The 19,739-nt window shown below is 35.2% G+C and overlaps 1 protein-coding gene across 5 annotated transcripts in view; it reads left to right on the forward strand.

Moving 5' to 3' along the window:
- Nucleotides 1-18,063, forward strand: part of NT5C3A (5'-nucleotidase, cytosolic IIIA) — a 41,630-nt gene extending 23,567 nt beyond the window's left edge. The window contains exons 2-10 of one of the 5 annotated variants that reach the window (XM_068972734.1): nucleotides 2,694-2,748; nucleotides 8,589-8,687; nucleotides 9,723-9,792; nucleotides 10,782-10,828; nucleotides 11,847-11,932; nucleotides 14,480-14,569; nucleotides 15,666-15,828; nucleotides 16,364-16,564; nucleotides 17,396-18,063. In XM_068972734.1, the coding sequence (XP_068828835.1) occupies nucleotides 2,713-2,748; nucleotides 8,589-8,687; nucleotides 9,723-9,792; nucleotides 10,782-10,828; nucleotides 11,847-11,932; nucleotides 14,480-14,569; nucleotides 15,666-15,828; nucleotides 16,364-16,564; nucleotides 17,396-17,497 (894 nt within the window). In that variant the 5' untranslated portion in view covers nucleotides 2,694-2,712 and the 3' untranslated portion in view covers nucleotides 17,498-18,063. Of the gene's footprint in view, nucleotides 1-2,693; nucleotides 2,749-8,588; nucleotides 8,688-9,722; nucleotides 9,793-10,781; nucleotides 10,829-11,846; nucleotides 11,933-14,479; nucleotides 14,570-15,665; nucleotides 15,829-16,363; nucleotides 16,565-17,395 lie in introns of those variants that run through there. The other 4 variants (XM_068972733.1, XM_068972736.1, XM_068972737.1 and 1 more) reach the window with 4 other exon arrangements.
- The last annotated feature ends 1,676 nt before the right edge of the window (nucleotides 18,064-19,739 follow it).

Genomic DNA, 19,739 nt, shown 5'->3' on the forward strand with positions numbered 1-19,739 from the left:
TATCAATAAATTTTAATATTTTTTCACTTTCCTGTAAGACAGTCAAGAGGGCCTTTAAAAGTATTCAATTTGCATTCAGATAGATACTTTAAAACTGTATAAAGGCAAGGCAGATTTTTCACTTGATATAGAAATTTTCAGTCATTAATTTATAAATAACTTCAAGGGGTAAAGATAATCATCTCAGAATGAAATACCACAATAGCTAAAACTTGTCAGTTCTCAAGTTTATGCTAGTCAAGTGAAGTTCTTACCTCTCGCTTCAGCCTTTAGCCTTGTCCTACATATTCCTTGTAACGAACACTGTTACAGTAGAGACCTTAAACTCACAGCAAAAGAACACAAAGTAATTATTTTTCCAGTTTCCACATTTTCCAGTCTGTATTTAAAGATTCCAAATACTTTGAAACTTCAAAATTTTCTTAGGAGTTCATAGTTCAAGGGTAATATTTTCTATTTTTGAACAAGTCTTCTGCACTCGATTTGTTTTTTTCAGCAGCTCTTCTCTTGAAGCATCTGCAACAGATGACTGCTGGCAAAGTAAGCCAGAACTTTATATACCAAGTATAGGTTTACAAGCCTATTGGTTTAAAAATACTCTGCCCTAATTTTCAGTGTCATCCTTAGAATACTGCCAGAATGCTGACATTTATACCTTAGTCTGTACACTTCTGTAATGATAGTGATTTTTCTATTAGGACTGTAGTATCACTTGTGTGAGATTATCTTTGAATAAGGATAAATTCTGGTCAGATTGCCATTGAGGACTGCTGCTAAGTCACTTCAGTCGTGTCCAACTCTGTGCAGCCCCATAGAGGGCAGCCTGCCAGGCTCCCCAGTCCCTGGGATTCTCCAGGCAAGAACACTGGAGTGGGTTGCCATTTCCTTCTCCAATGTATGAAAGTGAAAAGTGAAAGTGAAGTCACTCAGTCATGTCCGACTCTTAGCGACCCCATGGACTGCAGCCCACCATCCATGGGATTTTCCAGGCAAGAGTACTGGAGTGGGGTGCCATTGCCTTCTCCGGCCATTGAGGACTAGGAAGAATGAAATATTGTCATTTGAAATTCAGGTAGTATCTAGTAAGCTATTTAGGTTTGCTTAGTTCTAAAGTTGGCCTTTATTTATTATCAGATCAAATTTCTGATCACTCTTTGTTTACCTTGTATTTTATTTAAATAAAATTAATGAAGAGATTGTGAGAAAGATGATTAACTCTTTTACCTACTAACACTGGCTTCCCCCGCCCCCCCCCCCGCCCCTTTCCTTTTCTACTGAACATGAATGAAAGCTCCAAAAAGAGCCATAGTTGAGGATGGAGAGTGGAGAGGAATTGGGTCTGCTGGAGTACACGTCACAAAAGATTTTAGATGCCCAGATAGTAAAATGTATTCTTCACTGCTTGAATTGTTCTCTTTTAGGTTTTTCAAACATGTCAGAATATGTGATTTTTTTTTATAAGCTTCACTGTGACTTTTTCACATTCTCCTTCCTCTTTTTCAAGCTAATAAAATGGTTTTATTTAAATAGTGCCTTCTGAGAAATCTAGAAACCCTTTTCAGATATTAAACATTGAAGAAAAGCCATAAGCATTTCATAGTTTATAGTTTGGATTCCATAAATGAAGAAACAGATTTGCCAGGTAATTTCAATGACAATATTTTTCACATGTGAAAAAATGGAGGTATCCTACCATTTAAATATTGTTTATCAACTCTAAGATGCCATCAATTATAAGATCATCAACTTACTAGCAGCCCTTCTGAGAGGGGTGGGAAATACTTTTTCAAGGAAGATATTTCCCAGTTTTATGTACTTTAAATGGAATAGGGGGTGGGTTTTAGAATTTGATAATTTTTTTTATATCTGCTACACACGTTTTAATTATAAAGAACATTCATCTAATGTTCAACTTCTGTTACCAGAGTCTAAGAAAAAGTCAGTTTTTTCCTCAGCTAACTTACCCTTTTTAAGCAGTGCTTTCATTATGAAATTTTGCTTATCTAGAATAAAGTGAAAGTAGAGTCATTGAGGAACAAAAATAATCTTCCTTGAGATTTATACTGCAAAAATGAAACTTAGAAAAAAAAAAATGAAACTTAGTATAATAAGATGTCTTATCCAAAACCCTTAAGTGATCAGTTAAACACTATCACTTACCTGTTTTGTGCCAGACACTATGCTAGATTCAAACACAAGTCAAATCTTAGTCACACCGTTTCACAAAATTAAAGATTTTAATATGAGAAAGCTGAAGAATAAATTTGACTTTTGTGGATTATGTTTCTCCTTACATTCTGTTTGTATATTTCTTCACTGATTCAGGATTCATAATGCATAATTTTCCCACAAACTTCATCCTTTCATGTAGAGAAGATGTTGATAAAGTACTCACGCAATAAAACATTTTTTTCCAAATATATACTTCACTTTAACTATTCAAATCTTATCAAACCATATGAGTTCTTATAGGAGAGCTGCAAGTTCTCCATACACAATTTTTAGCCCAAAGTTTGTGAGATAGAGTAAAATCTTTGCTGAGCTGCTTAGGAAAGAAAAAAGCTGACTTCAATAACTTAGTATTTCTGTCAAACCAAAAGTGTATTAACATACAGGAAGAGCCTGAAATGTATGTGTGTCACATGTACCTCTTTTCTCTCTCTTTTACTGTGACATCACCTGGGAAAATCCAGAAGACTGGATAATCAAGAAATGCTTAATCAAGAGTCTGCTGTACATGTGAAAATGGTGGGTATTTGAATATTTCCAGTGCCATTTATTAATGGTGAATCTGCACCACTTTTACCTCTGTCTTTAACCAGATAATTATGGGACTGTAACTTTACACAAATCTTTCTTCACAATGTTAGACACACAACAGAATTTCAAATACTTGTTGAACTGAATTTCCTTGGAATTTTTTTTTGCTTGAAATATAATGTGCACTAAAATGTTTTTCAGCAGATAAAATGATTACCCCATTTCTTTTTGTGCTGAATTTTCCTTGCTCAGTAACAGCACAGTTATATCATACAACATGAGATCTTTCATCTTAGGCCTCCAAATTAAAATTTTAACTAATTTAACTAAGCATTTAACTAATTTTTTAAAACTTTTTGAACAGCGGTAGCTTTCACTGCATTATAGACATTAGGATGAGGTAGGGAAAATATAGGCTTTGGCTTCAGAACTGGCTTCAGATCTTAACTCAGTCCTTATTAGCCTGAGTGACACCCTTGAATGCAGGCAACCATCTCACCTTTAAGAAATACGCATGAAACCACCAGCCTCCTGTTGTCCTTATTCATATCTTTTCCCAGCTTTATTAAGATGTAATTAACCAATAAAATTATAAGATATTTAAAGTATCCAATGTGATTATTTGATATGCGTATACATTGTGAAAGTTTACCCCCTTTAGTTACCATATCCATGACTTCACAAACCTACCTCTTTTTTTGGAGAATATTTGAGTTATACCTTTGGGGTAAATTTCAATTATATAATAATAATCACCATATTATACATTATATCCTCAGACCTTATTTACCTTATAATTGACATGTCCTTATACATATTTAATGAAAAAGTATATATAAAGTACTTAAAAGCACATGGTAAGCACTCAGTGAATGTTAATCTCCTATATTATGTTAGTGTTTTATGTAAGTAGTATTTATTTGTAAATGTGGGGGAAATTATGTCCATCCTTATTCAGTCACAAAATTTTAAAAATCACTATTTCTTTCTCTCTTAAAGAGGACAGCTGCCCCATGATTTCTTTCTTATTTTCTTTCTGTTCTTATTGTTCTTTCTTTTCTCTATTTTTTCATGCTTTTTCTTTCTAATTTTCTTTTTCTGGTTTGAACCTATAAACCAGAACTTAGCATGCAAGCAGCTTTGTGTCAACATTAGTAAATCTCTTGTTTCATTTAACTTTCCTCATCCAATGTGTGATGGGAGGTTAAAATTTATTCAGAGTGCTGATTAAGCTTGTCAGCAGTGTACTTAGAGCTCTTAGGATGAAGCATATGAAATTGCTGGTTCTTTAATACGTGAAATAACAGTCCAATGTTGGCAGATTTATATGGTTCAGTCTAATACTTGAACATGATCTTTGTATCCATTGCATGATTGGCATTTGATTTATTGATACTGAGCATAAATATCTCTGAATTAAGTCAGTCTAAACTCATTTTCTTGCTTGAGTTGATTTTTTTTTTTTCAAAAATGAATACAAGTGATATAAAAAATCCTACCATATAATTTGTTGTTACCAGGATGCTAGGACCTTCTACTATGTGTCTCCTTTAGAAGCAAGTTGCAGTGTAGTTGGGGCTTCCCTGGTAACTCAGCTGGTAAGAATCCACCTGCAATGTGGGAGACCTGGGTTCGATCCCAGTTTGGGAAGATCCCCTGGAGGAGGGCATGGCAACCCACTCCAGTATTCTTGCCTGGAGAATCCCCATGGACAGAGGAGCTTGGCGGGCTACAGTCCATGGGGTCGCAGAGTGGAACACAGCTGAGAGGCTAAGCACAGCATAGCAGTGTAGTTAACTTACAAAAGCACTGTGGAAGGAAAACAAGCCTTTCAAGATGATACATGTTTAAATAATTTTTATTATAGTCTGAATTTATATAATTTTTACCTTTGGTGTGCTCTTCTAAAAAATTGATAACATCTTTTTAAGTTGCCAACTGTACCCTCAAGTTCTAGAAAAACAAAGCTATTTATCCTTTTCCCACATTAGACCCTATACTTTGACTCCTCCCCAGTCTCAGCACACCCAAATCCTGCTTCTCTCCAGAAGCCCAGCTCCATGGGTCTCCCTCCTTTGACCCCAGCAGAAGTAATCTTAGTTTCTTCTTTTTCTCTTGTATTGTATATGGACATCTTGACAATGTTTTTATTATTTGGATTATTTGTATTATAATCCATGTTAGAGAAGATGAATTTGAGTATACGATGTATATCTTACTCAAACTTCTGTATCTCTTACAGGGATGCTTAACAGAGTGCCTTACACTTAATGACTATATATGGTAAATGAAGGAAAGAATTTGGCCTACACTACTTTAATGTGGAGACAGGCCAGATATGTGGTAGGCAGGAGAGACGGCTATCAGTCAAATTTTGCAGTGCTTAATCTTCAAAATAAAGCAAGAATCATCTAGGTGCATGAGTGAATAAATGTACCAGTCTTCATAGGTGGCTTTAAAAATATATACTTTTTATGTCATCACACAAAAATTGTACTGCCCACTCCTTTGTACCCGTAATAAAGACTTCTGTTTGTACCATATTTGACCATTGGAAAACAACGGAAAAATATTTTCACTGCGAGCATCAGACAGAGATTCTTAAGTAATTCAAACTCATTTTTATGTGAGCTATGTTTAGAAATACACAGGTAGACATCATTAGGACAGTTTTGTGACTACCAGGCAGTATATTGTCTCAGTGTAGCCACAAGATAGTACCAAATAATCACATTATTTGTTCACAAATACTGTGAACAAAACTGTATAACTTTGATATCAATTTCTTTAGAAATCATGCCTTCTGAATATGGAAGTAGACTAATGATTAGGCGTTCATTTCATCTGTACAAGGACAGTATATTTAAGATTAGCCAGAATAAGTATATTTTAGGTTTTCCTTCGTTATCTTTAGCATTGATTCAGTTAGGCTCTCATCAGCCAGAATAGCCTGATTCTTGTCAGGAAAGCTTTGCTCCTTCACCAGCATTTTACATTATGACCTTATAGAATGAATTTGTTTTCTTTTGCTCATAAATGATGGAAATTTTGAGTCCCTTATTTATTTTTCATAGCATTGTATTATAATCAAACTGGGAAGTTTTCAAACAATTTAAAATAACTTGCCCTTCAAATTTCAAGTATCATTATTTTATGTGCCACCAAACAGGTGGGTGTATTGTGTCCAAGAGGACTATAAGGGAGGGATTTGAGAAATATGTGACATATGATTAAGTGCATACTCCTGTAGTCTGCTTCATAATGTTCTGATATTCATTGATACATTTCATACGGTAAATTCTATTTCTTAGGCTGTAATCTAAAATATTTGAGTAAAATGTCTAATGTCTCAAGTTTTTGAGACGTATTCATCATATACTTCAGTAATATTATATGTGTACTGGGAAAAGGGGAGATATGGTGTTTTACTGTATAATCCAAGGCAAACATAATTTTTCTATTTCTTACACCTGTGTCCTCCACCCTCTGTGTTCTCTGGAAACAACAGCTGCCCTTTCATCTGTCTTCATCACTCTTATTTCACTGTGGTACTGTTTGGGTATTCACTACTCATTAATCTGAAAATGAATGGTTATATGTTGTGCAGAAGCAGGCATATGAACTCCTCTAGCCACTGGTTCTCTTTATTTTCACTGTAAAATAAACCAATCTAATAGTTGATAGCCTAGTAGAAACCAGCCTAATTAGAAGTCCTGTTTAAATATGGCTTTTTAGAATCAAATGTATTGTACGATGTGATTTGCTTGAGGCAGGACATCTTCCTTAGTATGGACACACTGAAACAAAATTTCTCATTTTTTTGGTGAAAACAGAGTAAGTGACATATAACCCTCTGTTGCTTTCAGTAATGGGTTAGTTACTGAATAAAGCATATGCTGTTTATTATGCATCTTCCAGTTAAGGCAGCTGTAAGAGCAGAATTTGATTAGGGGATCAATTTACTCGCTAAGGTGTTTGTAAGGGAGGATCAGAAGTGACAGCAGTAATTCCTAAAATCCAACAGGAAAACAGTATGAGTATCATATCCCTAGTTTCTTATGTCTGACACAAAGTAGACACATGGTAAGTATTTATAAAACGAATGGGTGTTAATGAATGAAAAAAAAGGAATATAGGAGCAAGTGCCTATTGATTTTTCTCATCTGTTTAAAAAAATCACAATAGAATAAATAGTGATTTATTTCAGATCAGTTCAGTCGCTCAGTCGTGTCCTACTGTTTGCAACCCCATGGACTGAAGCACACCAGGCTTCCCTGTCCATCACCAACTCCTGGAGCTTGCTCAGACTCATGTCCATCGAGTCGGTGATGCCGTCTAACCATTTCATCCTCTGTTGTCCCCTTCTCCTCCTGCCTTCAGTCTTTCCCAGGGTCAGGGTATTTTCCAAGGAGTCAGTTTTTCACATCCGGTGGCCAAAATTTTGGAGTTTCAGCGTCAGCATCAGTCCTTCCAATGAATATTCAGGACAGATTTCCTTTAGGATTGACTGGTTTGATCTCCTTGCATTTATTTAGATGCTTTAAATAACCTTTATTCTTTTGAAACACTTTAAAGTCCATTTAAGTTAAAAGGATCACTGTATGGAGGTTAATTGTATTGCAGGTTACCCTCCTACCCTATTTAAATATGGCTTTTTGAAATTAAGTGTATTATAAATTCAGGTCTTTCATTCATGAAGAAAAATTTAATGTTCCTACTTCTGTTTTCTGTCTACTTCTGTATTCATCCTCCAATCTCAGGAAGACATGTTAACTTTTTTCTGATTTTCTGATTTTGTCCATTATGTAGGGACATCATGGAACCTAATAGATTTACCTGGTCAGATTCTCTTATAGCAGAGATACAAGGCCTGGGGAATTTTTCATAACTGTCCATAACACACATAAAATATGTTAATATTGGAAATAGCACACATTTAATAATAGAATATAAAATTAAGTTTACTGGATACAAGCCACTGTAGAATCTTAATTTGAGGTTCAGTTATTGTCTTTTTATACTTGGAGCTGACTATTAAATGATTCAGAGTTTCCTCTCCCCAGTCTTTTTGTGCTATAAGAGCACCATGCTGGTACTAATTTTACTCTGATCAGTTTCATTCTCTCTGTGACATGGTAGAAAAAATAATCTATATACATAATGTTAAACTGTTGAGCAAAACTAAAGCCTGCATAAACCAGCCTAAGTAGCAGCCTCAGCCCAGGTGGTCTAATATTTAGTAGTAATTCTTAATTTGGAATAAATCCATTGTAAAATTTATGTCAAGAACAATGAAGTTTTGGGGGGTATAGTACAATAAAGGAGTAAAGATCTTGAAGCAGTCTTTCAAATTAAATACATTGATATTAATTTCAGAAAGCCAGATGCAAAAGTATATAATGTGAATGAGATAAACTATGTGCATATACATGCATGTTGCAATCATAGAAATGAAAACAATGGAAAACATTAAAATGCTTACTTGTTTAGCTTTGGGGAGTAGAATTACAGGCAATTTTTCTTTTTTATACTTCTGTTTTTTCTGTTGTGAACATGCATGACTTTTATAATTAGAAAAATTGCATTTTCTGATAATGTATTTCAAATGTAGTTTTGTCTTAATCTTCTAGATGGAAATAACTGATGTGCTTTAAAATTTTTTGGCTAGATAAATGGCAATTTGTTATGGTGGTTTGCTTTTTTAAAATAATCCCTCAACACTTTTATATCTTTAAATAATATAAGCTTTTTATATTATTCTGCTTGGTATCAAAGAAACCTGGGGAAAAAGAAATTTAAAATAGTTAATTCATTTATTTGATTCTTAGATGCCGGAAATTCAGAAAAGTTCAGTTCACATCAAGAACCCTACAAGAGTAGAAGAAATTATCTGTGGTCTTATCAAAGGAGGAGCTGCTAAACTTCAGGTGAATCATTATCTAGAAGCCTTTGGCATTAAACCTCTATTTTTCCTGTTCAAGCAGACTCATTGATTTTATGTCTTGCTACAATCTGAATAAAGAAAGCTTAGATAGACAAGCTTTCCCTGTCCTTTTGGAATGTAAAATCTAAGAGATGTATCTGGAATTGGTCTAAAATATGCAGAATACCCCGCTGGAAACAAACAAAAGTTAATAACCTTGAAATAATTTGTTTTTCTTTAATATTAAGTGCTCAGCTAACTAGTGCTATGCATTAAGTATTAAACCATCTTAAGTAAATTGATTAATGATATGAATAATCTTATTAACAATATGAATAATCTTTAAAATGTGGACAGTTTCAAGGTATTCTTTTAATATAATCATAGTAGTCAAAGTAATGTGTAACTATTAGGAGAGAGCTAATTTTTCTAATTCTTTTTTTAAAGGAATGTTTTACATGTAAGTTAAATAATTTGGATATTCACTAAAAACTTGTTCCTTCTTTTAAACATTTCTGAAAAAAATATTTAGCCCAGTCTTCTAAGTTTCAAGAGCTGGTAAACTACTGCTGTGTATCATTCATTCATTCATTGGTTTAGTTTATTTAAATAGACAAATTAAATCAAGAATGTACAGTTTCAATAACTAGAAGCATGGCATAATTTCCACTGCACTTTTGTACATTGACCAAGTAGGTTGAAATTATGCAATGTTTTATTGCTATCGGAAATAGTAACTATATTACCTGCAGTTTCAAATTCCTATACTGATTAGTCAGATTTTATTTGGTGACTGTGCTGGGGTACTTAAGGTAATTTCTTAAGGTAAGTTACTTAAGGTAACTTCACCATGTAGTTAAGGAAATTCTCAAGACTTGACGTATGAACTACTTTAGAAAACTCAGTGTAGACAGAATAACCTCCAGTGGAGGGCAGGGACAGAACACTCTGGAGGAGTCTCATTCGTCTAGAAAATGTGCATTAAGTGTCTGGCCTTGGTGGCTGTGATTTCATAATGCCTTTTCCCCTTTTCTTATAGATAATAACAGACTTTGATATGACACTGAGTCGATTTTCCTACAAAGGGAAAAGATGCCCATCATGTCATAGTAAGTGTGGCATTCATAAATAGATTCACAAAAGTAATCATTAAGTTCCTTTTTTTAACCTGTGTTATCTGAGATTGCTTGTGATTTTTTCTTCTTTATGGACATTGAAAGTGAGAGGGGCCTTCTTTTTTTATTATATTTTGAGGATTTGTCTTCCCCATGTTACATAAATGGCTATTTTCCTGTACAGTTTTGGTTGCAAGAGGAATGAAGACTTCTGAAATTTTCTCTCCAAATGTGGTCTACTTATTCAGGAAATATTTAAATGAATTTAAACTTTGAAGTAGCCTAAAGAAACAGATTTATCAAATACTTTATGTTTTCTAGGAATGTTACTAAATTTTTGTGTCATTGATAAGTTAAAGAGTGAGTTACTAAATAAATAGCAACTTAAAATGTATTGCTGGAATAATATACCTTTTTTGTTTTCCATGCTTGGAAGTGAATTTTTAAAATAATACTCCTTCACCTGCAACCAGAGATATTAGCCCTCTCTTACTTACTGTTGGAACATGTGTAATTTGAGAAATCATTGATAAATTTATTTTAAAAACCACTAAAAATTACACCCTTTGGCCCAATAATTTTTCTCTGGAAAATTTCTAACTAAGTAATCCCAAATGTCGGGAAAAAGCTTTAGATCTAAGCTTTAGATTTTAAAATCATTAGATTTTCTAGGAATGCCATGTGGATTATAACACTAAGACCAGAAGTTGTAATGATCATGCTTCTTGACCTGACATTTAAGTCAACAATAGTAAGTTATTTATATTACTGGTAGCATCAATCAGAGTATTTCTTTTCTTTTTTTATCTTTTAATTGAAGTACAGTTGATTTACAGTGTTATGTTAATTACTTCTCTACAGCAAAGTACTCAGTTATACACATATATATATTCTTTTTAGTTGTTTTCCATTATGGTTTATCCCTGGATATTGCATATAGTTCAGAGTATTTTTTTAATGCCTAGTTTGCTTTCTTTCCTTAGATGTCATTGACAACTGTAAGCTAATCACAGATGAATGTCGAGAAAAGGTAAAGACTAACTGTAATCCAGGGTTACTCAAAGACATCATTACCCTTTTCTCTGAGAATTTTTTCAGGTTCATTTACACAAGTAAGAATAGATGCAAAAGTTCTTATAGCCATGTCTGGCACAGAGTAAACACTCAATAGATCTTAGGCTTACTGTATGGATTATATGCTCCCAACTTATTTTAATAAAAAAAAATTTAATAATAACTTTTTAATAATAAAACTTTCATGAGAAACTTTTAAACTGATTACCAAAATAGTCTGATTCCTTACATTAACTGGAGAATTAAAACAAAAATATTGTGATGGAAATTCCCTGGTGGTCCAATGATTAGGATTCTGTGCTTCCAATGGAAGGAGCACAGCTTTAGTCCCTGGTCGGGGAACTAAGATCCACAAGCCCTGCAAGCAAAAAAAGAAAAAAGTACTGTGGTTTTATGTATTTTGTTCCCTTAAATTGATAGGAAACTGCCTCATTCTCTGTTTTCCTTGAGTAGGTATCTACCTATGTCTGTTTTAACAAATAAGACTCCAAATATGAATCAAATTTATACCTTCATAGGAGAAAAAAATATTTTTTTGTAGTGATAATTTGATTATTTCAGGTCACTGAATTACTGACCTGAAAGTAAGGTAACTTCTTGTAGATATGGTTTGAAAGTGAAAGTGAAGTTGCTCAGTCATGTCCGACTCTTTCCGACCCCATGGACTGTAGCCTACCACGCTCCTCTGTCCGTAGGATTTTCCAGGCAAGAGTACTGGAGTGGGTTGCCATTTAGTTACATGTAAACTAAGGATTCATGGGGTCGCAAAGAGTTGGACACGACTGAGCGACTGAACTGAACTGAAAGATCAACAGAGATCACTTCAGTGGATATATGCATTGGCTAGGCATGATCTTCACCATAGAAAGCAGTGTGCGGAAAACACTTGTTTACATTGTTTTGTTTTCTATTAGACTAAGCAGCTTAATGACAACTCTGTAATCTTAATGATTAAATTATTTACTTATTTCTAGTTACTGCAACTTAAGGAAAAATATTATGCTATTGAAGTTGATCCTGTTCTTACTATAGAAGAGAAGTACCCTTATATAGTAGAATGGTAAGTGTGCATTGGGTGATGGGAGGGTTAAAAATATAAAATAGCATTACAGTTACAAGTAATGATTTATTTTTCCCCTGTACTGTACATAGATTCATAAATTAGCCAGTGAGTTAGAGCAGTGATTAAATATGACAGCATGAACTCTGATTCTCTAATCACTACAGCAATCTAGAATTTGTTTTAAGATGAAGATCAGTGGGAATAAATTTAAAATCATATCCTCAAGCATTAAATTAAAAATGATTTTTTTAAGTATATGTGGCTGAATGTGCAAAGAAAAAGAATTAAGATTCAAGTTAACTCTGAACTCAGTTGGAGCCAGCAGGTGACATAGTTACTGAGAAATGTGCCTCTGATGTTGGTCGTATTAATTGAAATTGCAGCATTCCAAGCAAATCACAGCGAAAGCATTGTATTGAGTCCAGGGAGAATGCTATTAAAAGAAATGTTGACAAACTTAGTCTGTGTCATAGGAGTCCACTAAGCCACCCCATTTGAGGAAGATTTCAAGGAATAGAGATGATGCTTTGATTTGAGAGGCAACTTATGGTTTTGGAGTCTTAAGAGAACAGGAATGATGTTACTGGTCTTCATAATCTCATTACCTAACCTGAATACCTTGCACACTTAATCAGTGTCTATGGTATGAAGCACTGAAAAGAGATTAGACTTACTTTACTTGCCTGTCCACAAAAAGAATTGAATCTAGCCTTGGAAGGCTTATACCAACTTATTTCAACATGATGAAAGAAAGGACTGTTCAGCAATTAGACTTTCCTAGCAATGGTATAAGCTTCCTTGGGAGAATGAGCTCGCTAAAAAGATGGGAGCTGATGCAGAGAAGAGGGTCACCTGGGAATATTATAGATGGATTTTTAGATATCAGCTAGAGAGCTTCTGAAGGCTTATTATACTGAGATGCTGTAATTATAGGTGGTTTTATGTAATTACAGAGCACCTATATGTAAAACTTTCCATAGCAAGAATTTTCTCTTTCTCACTAGGCAATTTAGGCTACTCATGAAAATTTAGATCACAAACAGGTGGGAAAAAATGCTATTTTTTCATTCATTTGCTATTCATTCTTACTGCCGTCAGAGAAATGATTATGCCTTCCTAGCTTCAATTCAGTTCTCTGTAGACTAAAGAAGATTTACAACTAGTATCCTTTCATTATCTAATTAACATATTAAAACTAAACCAGTTTGAGAACTGGGAAATATGATAAGAACATGCATATCACATTTTGAGACACATGGGGTATATATTCATTAGTGATGAACTTAAATCTCTAAAATTTAAATTCAAAATTACAATGAATGAAGTACTTATTTTCTCATGCAGAAGAACATTTTTAATAAAGATAATAGTCTTCAGTTCAGTTCAGTTCAGTCGCTCAGTCGTGTCCGACTCTGCAACCCCATGAACCAAAGCATGCCAGGCCTCCCTGTCCATCACCAACTCCTGGAGTTTACCCAAACTCATGTCCATCAAGTCGGTGATGCCATTCAACCATCTCATCCTCTGTCGTCCCCTTCTCCTGCCCTCAACCCTTCCCAGCATCAGGGTTTTTTCAAATGAATCAGCTCTTCATATCAGGTGGCCAAAGTAATGGAGTTTCAGCTTTAACATCAGTCCTTCCAGTGAACACCCAGGACTGATCTCCTTTAGGATGTACTGGTTGGATCTCCTTGCAGTCCAAAGGACTCTCAGGAGTCTTCTCCAACACCACAGTTTAAAAGCATCAATTTTTCGGCGCTCAGCTTTCCTTATAGTCCAACTTTCACATCCATACATGACTACTGGAAAAACCATAGACTTGACTAGATGGACATTTGTTGACAAAGTAATGTCTCTGCTTTTTAATATGCTGTCTAGGTTGGTCATAACTTTCCTCCCAAGGAGTAAGCGTCTTTTAATTTCATGGCTGCAATCACCATCTGCAGTGATTTTGGAGCCCCCCAAAATAAAGTCAGCCACTGTTTCCACTGTTTCCCCATCTATTTCCCATGAAGTGATGGGACCAGAAGTTTTCTGAATGTTGAGCTTTAAGCCAACTTTTTCACTCTCCTCTTTCACTTTCATCAAGAGGCTCTTTCTGTTATAAGGGTGGTATCATCTGCATATCTGATATTTCTCCTGGCAATCTTGATTCCAACTTGTGCTTCTTCCAGTCCAGCATTTCTCATGATGTACTCTGCATAGAAGTTAAATAAGCAGGGTGACAGTATACAGCCTTGACGTACTCCTTTTCCTATTTGGAACCAGTCTGTTGTTCCATGTTCATTTCTAACTGTTGCTTCCTGACCTGCATATAGGTTTTCAAGAGGCAGGTCAGGTGGTCTGGTATTCCCATGTCTCTCAGAATTTTCCACAGTTTATTGTGATCCACACAGTCAAAGGCTTTGGCATAGTCAATAAAGCAGAAATAGATGTTTTTCTGAAACTCTCTTGCTTTTTTGATGATCTGATAATAGTCTTAATTTGCCTTAATTGATATTCTCCTTTTCTTTGATAATTTGACATTCTCTTTATACTTTCCAGGTATACTAAATCACATAGTTTGCTTGTTGAACAGGCTTTACCAAAAGCCAAACTTAAAGAAATTGTGGAAGAATCTGATATTATGCTCAAGTAAGTTTCTCAGATGTTTTGTTGTTAATTGTCTACAGACTTGAACTATTGTCATATATTTATTCATGTGTGTTTTTTAATTAAGATAATCTATAACAATGTTATATATAAAAACATATCCAAAATATGCCACTTGGTGAGATAAGGAGTTTAGAATAACAGATAATTTCAAGACTAAAATATTTATAAAACCAAAATCATTTTTGAAATATTTTAGCAAAATACTTCTGAAAGACATGATTATGAAAGGAAAGTTTATAAATCAACTTGAAAAGGATTTTAAGCTTATAATTGCTTCTGTTACATGATCTGTTTTCTGAATTCTCAGACTCCCTTGAAAACTATTTTAGCAGATAATAAAAACATTTGTAATCATGAATTTCATTTTTAAGCTAATTTCAGTACTCTTTACCACCTCTTAAAATTTTTAAACTCGATAGGCAAATATGATGATGCTATTTTTTTCTCTTTTTTTTGATGATACTACATTTTTAAGGTGATCTGCTTCTAAGGAGAAAAGCATTAAATTGTCATAAAGAGTGTGAGGACAGCTAGTAAGTATTCCTTTGTAGGCAGCTTAATTCTATAGTCCATTAAAAGTGAAATAAGTTTTGATTTTAAGATCAAGACATTACCTGTAGCTGCCAGATCTTAGGTAAGAGAGATGCCAGAAGTAAAGAGAATACAGCTGAGTTCCTGCCACTCTGCTTTTCCTATAATAGGGAATAGATGAACAAGATGACAAGCAGGAGGTCTTCTAGCTCACCGTTTGTGGGTTTTTCAAGGTGTGGTTCATCTATTTGCTGTTAAATGGTATACACAGTGAACTGTAGATTTATGTCCATATTCCAAGTAAGTCTAAAATCATCTAATTTGTACTTAGAATTTATTGAAAGTAGGATAAAAACTTAACCAGATTGAAAAACTTGTATTAGTATCATCATAGACATCAATAACAGCCCTCTTGGGTAGTATTTTGAAATGAGAATATAAATGAGCCATAGAACCAAGTAGAACTATTTCACTTTTTTAACGTCTAGGTGAAAAGGAGATATATCTTGCTCTTTAACACTCAGTTCCCACCTCCATCTTACAGGGAAGGATATGAGAATTTCTTTGATAAGCTACAACAATACGGTATTCCTGTGTTCATATTTTCGGCTGGTATCGGTGATGTGCTGGAGGAGGTTATCCGTCAAGCTGGTGTATATTACCCAAATGTCAAAGTAGTGTCCAACTTCATGGATTTTGATGACAATGTAAGAATATAAAATCATTCTTCATAATTTTAATATCAGAAAATATTTTAATCACATAAATACATTTTAATTTACTCTTTAGTATATTATATATTCGTTAAATTAGGCCAAGTTGGTGGGCCTTCTATGGGACTTATCTCTCCATGGGTATGTCTGTGTCCATATTTTAAAAGTAATATACCCTTCTTAAACTTTGTTCCTGAAGCTGCAATCTAATAAGCAGTAAAACTTTAAATTTAATGCAGCAATTCTGAACATTTAATATCTATAGATAGAGAAAAAGTGAATTAGAACTGATGTTATTGAATGAGTTCTAAGAAAGACAATATATTATGATAAACTTAAAATGAAACTGTTTGGGTAGGAAACAAATGAAAAGTAAAAACTGGGTTTTGGGCACATTGTGTTTAACATTTAAAGTGGTCTCTAGAAAGTCACTAACTTCTCAGAGCCCTTCTTACCTATCATGAATGTGAAAATACAAAAAGTAGAACTTGCAGAAGCTATTCTTTCAAAGGATTTTTATTTTTAACAGGGGCTGCTCAAAGGATTTAAAGGAGAACTAATTCATGTGTTTAACAAACATGATGGTTCCTTGAAGAATACAGAATATTTCAATCAACTAAAAAACAATAGCAACATAATTCTCCTGGGAGACTCCCAAGGGGACTTAAAAATGGCAGATGGAGTAGCCAACGTGGAACACATCCTGAAAATTGGGTATCTAAATGATAGAGTAAGTATGCAGATCTGTCATTTAATTCTAAGGAAAAAAACTTTAGGATGAAGCTTGTAGAAAGTTGTTAGCACAGGTACCTGAGAAAGTAGTTATCTTAAGGACATTTCAGTTGCTCTTTACCCCTTTACTTTGATGATGATTAAAGGACTTGACATGCACATATGCATTCTGTAGGTCTTGGTGGGGAGGGAGAATATACCTTCTCAGTGAGGCATCTCTGGCCTTTCCCCACTGGAAACTGGTATCATTCCCTAACCAGGAGAATAAAAAATGTCTCTGCTGCTGCTAAGTCGCTTCAGTCATGTCCGACTCTGTGTGATCCCATAGATGGCAGCCCACCAGGCTGGGATTCTCCAGGCAAGAACACTGGAGTGGGTTGCCATTCCCTCCTCCAATGCATGGAAGTGAAAAGTGAAAGTGAAGTCGCTCAGTCATGTTCGAGCTCTTTGCGACCCCCTGGACTGCAGCCTACCAGGCTCCTCCGTCCATGGGATTTTCCAGGCCAAGAGTACTGGAGTGGGGTGCCATTGCCTTTTCCAAAAAATGTCTCTAGATATTGCCAAATATTCCTTGGGCACTCTCTCCCCAGTTGAGAACCATTGGGCTAGAGAGAAATCATTTTGGAAGAAAAACCACTGTATGGAAACTTTCTATATCAATGAATTAAAATTTTTTTAAGTATTTCTTCATATCAAAGCTTTTATGAAAACAAATTAAGTTACTACATTTTACCCAAAAGATTGATGTAATAGTGAAATTTATACTGAGATTATTTACTTCTCCTCCCTGCATATTAATTTTTGTGATTTTTTTTGGATTGTTGATTAGGTGGATGAGCTTTTAGAAAAGTACATGGACTCTTATGATATTGTTCTAGTAAAAGATGAATCACTGGATGTAGCCAACTCTATCTTACAGAAGATTCTATAAACAACCATCCTTCAAGAAGACCTCTCACCTGTGGGTGCAGTTGATGAAAGAGCTGCTCATCTATTCATCTGGCTAAAAGACTTTTTTTATTTATAATATATTCTAGCTCTTGAAGTTTTTCCTCTGTATTACTGAAGTATTTTCAGATTTGTTGAATCCATCAACTGGAAGTTCCTATTTCTCCACCTCTCTCAACACACTCCTCACTATATATTTTTTAACAAATTTTAAAAAATTCTTAGAGCTAAAATTGGAAAAATAACTCCCTACATTTCCAGAGTGACTTTTGTAGCTTAATGTTACTATGACATTTTCGAGGAATCTTTTTACATTGGGAAAGTTTGTAGAAGTTTTAAAAGTTTTATGAAATGATGAAATAATGTGCATGATTTTAAGTGTTGTCATTTTTATAATTTGTGTGAATTACGCTGATGGTATTAATCATCTCCTAAAACTTATGTTTAGTTCTTTTGTTTGGTAAAAATCAGTATTTACCAAAAAATATTGGCTCTTGATGTTTGAAAAATATCCATTGGTATCGACATGTCAGTAATCATTATAGAATGTTCTGTATCAAAGCACTGATGATAAACATGAAATGAAAAGCCTTTGTAACTCTGTCGAGACTATTATTATTCATTAGCAAAGCCTGCCATGATTTTCTTGCATGTATGTGTGATACATGAATCCTAATGTCTTTGTCATAGTGCCTACTTAGGTTATTTTCAGATTTATACACTATAAGAATAAAAAAGATTTTTACAGAGAAAATTTAATTTGCCCTTCAGAAAATAGTGGGGCCTGGGAAAATTGTTTTCCCCCTGTAAAAATATTAGTAAAAGAGGTACTTTGTTGTACGTCTAAGTGTTTCAGAAACAGCCATAGGCAGAAAACAAAATGTTGCTGGGTCTCATGGTGACTAAAATAGCGTACTTCAGCATTCGGAACCAGTATGCTTCTCTGCAGCCTGACTTCCCATTCCAAATTTTGGCTGCCCTGTAATTGGTTTACACAAGGCTAAGTCTTGCCATTGTGGTGAATTTGATCCTGACCCTAGCCCTTGAACTGCAGTCTGTGAGCAACTAGTTGGTGTTCATAGCAAGCATGTCCAGCTAGTTCTGATATCCAGTATGGGCAGTAATGCCTAGTCCAGTCATATGTGGTAGAGAGGCAAGGTCTTGTGATACAAACCTTTTTCCTGCATCCCATCTGTATTCTCCATCACTGCTTCTCTCTTTTTTATAATAAACAATGAAACAAAGCACACAGTGGCAGAAAGTAGACTGTCCCCATTAGGTATTTCCAGAATGGAACTCAAAAACAAGCTTCTTGCTTTAAAGCAGATAGCATGGCCTATGCGTGCATGCTAAGTCGCTTTAGTCATGTCCTACTCTGACTCCATGGACCGTGGCCCACCAGGTTCCTTTGTCCATGAGATTCTCTAGGCAAGAATACTGGAGTGGGTTACCATGCCCTCCGCCAGGGGATCTTTCCCGCCCAGGGATCAAATCCCAGTCTCTTATGTCTCCTGCATTGGCAGGCAGGTTCTTTACCACTAGTGCCACCTGGGAAGCCCACGGCATGGAGGCAGGGTGGGGTGTCAGTTACCTGGAGGACTTTTTCACATAGAAAATATTCAGTTCAGTTCGGTCGCTCAGTGGTGTCCGACTCTTTGCGACCCCATGAATTGCAGCACGCCAGGCCTCCCTGTCCATCACTAACTCCCGGAGTTCACTCACACTCACATCTATTGAGTCGGTGATGCCATCCAGCCATCTCATCCTCGGTCGTACCCTTCTCCTCCTGCCCCCAAACCCTCCCAGCATCAGAGTCTTTTCCAATGAGTCAACTCTTGGCATGAGGTGGCCAAAGTACTGGAGTTTCAGCTTTAGCATCATTCCTTCCAAAGAACACCCAGGACTGATCTCCTTTAGAATGGACTGGTTGGATCTCCTTGCATTGGGACTCCCTCATCAAATGATAGCTCTTTACTCCTGTGTTTGCTATTAGAGCTTGCCATATTGGCTATTTTCCAAAGGAGTTTATAATATGCGTCCACAAACAAGCACACTGTGTGGAGTAAGTGTAAAGAATACTGAAGTTCTGACCTGCTTTCTTGTCACTGCTCAGTCAGTCACCTCCCTTTAAAACGAAAGCCATGAGAACAGTCTCTACAGCCTCTTCTAGCCACTATCAATTTAGAAATGTTAAGACTTGCTGTGGGATTAAATGTGTAGGGTGA

Source organism: Capricornis sumatraensis, chromosome 5 (assembly GCF_032405125.1).
Source record: "Capricornis sumatraensis isolate serow.1 chromosome 5, serow.2, whole genome shotgun sequence".
Taxonomy (NCBI): Eukaryota; Metazoa; Chordata; class Mammalia; order Artiodactyla; family Bovidae; genus Capricornis; species Capricornis sumatraensis.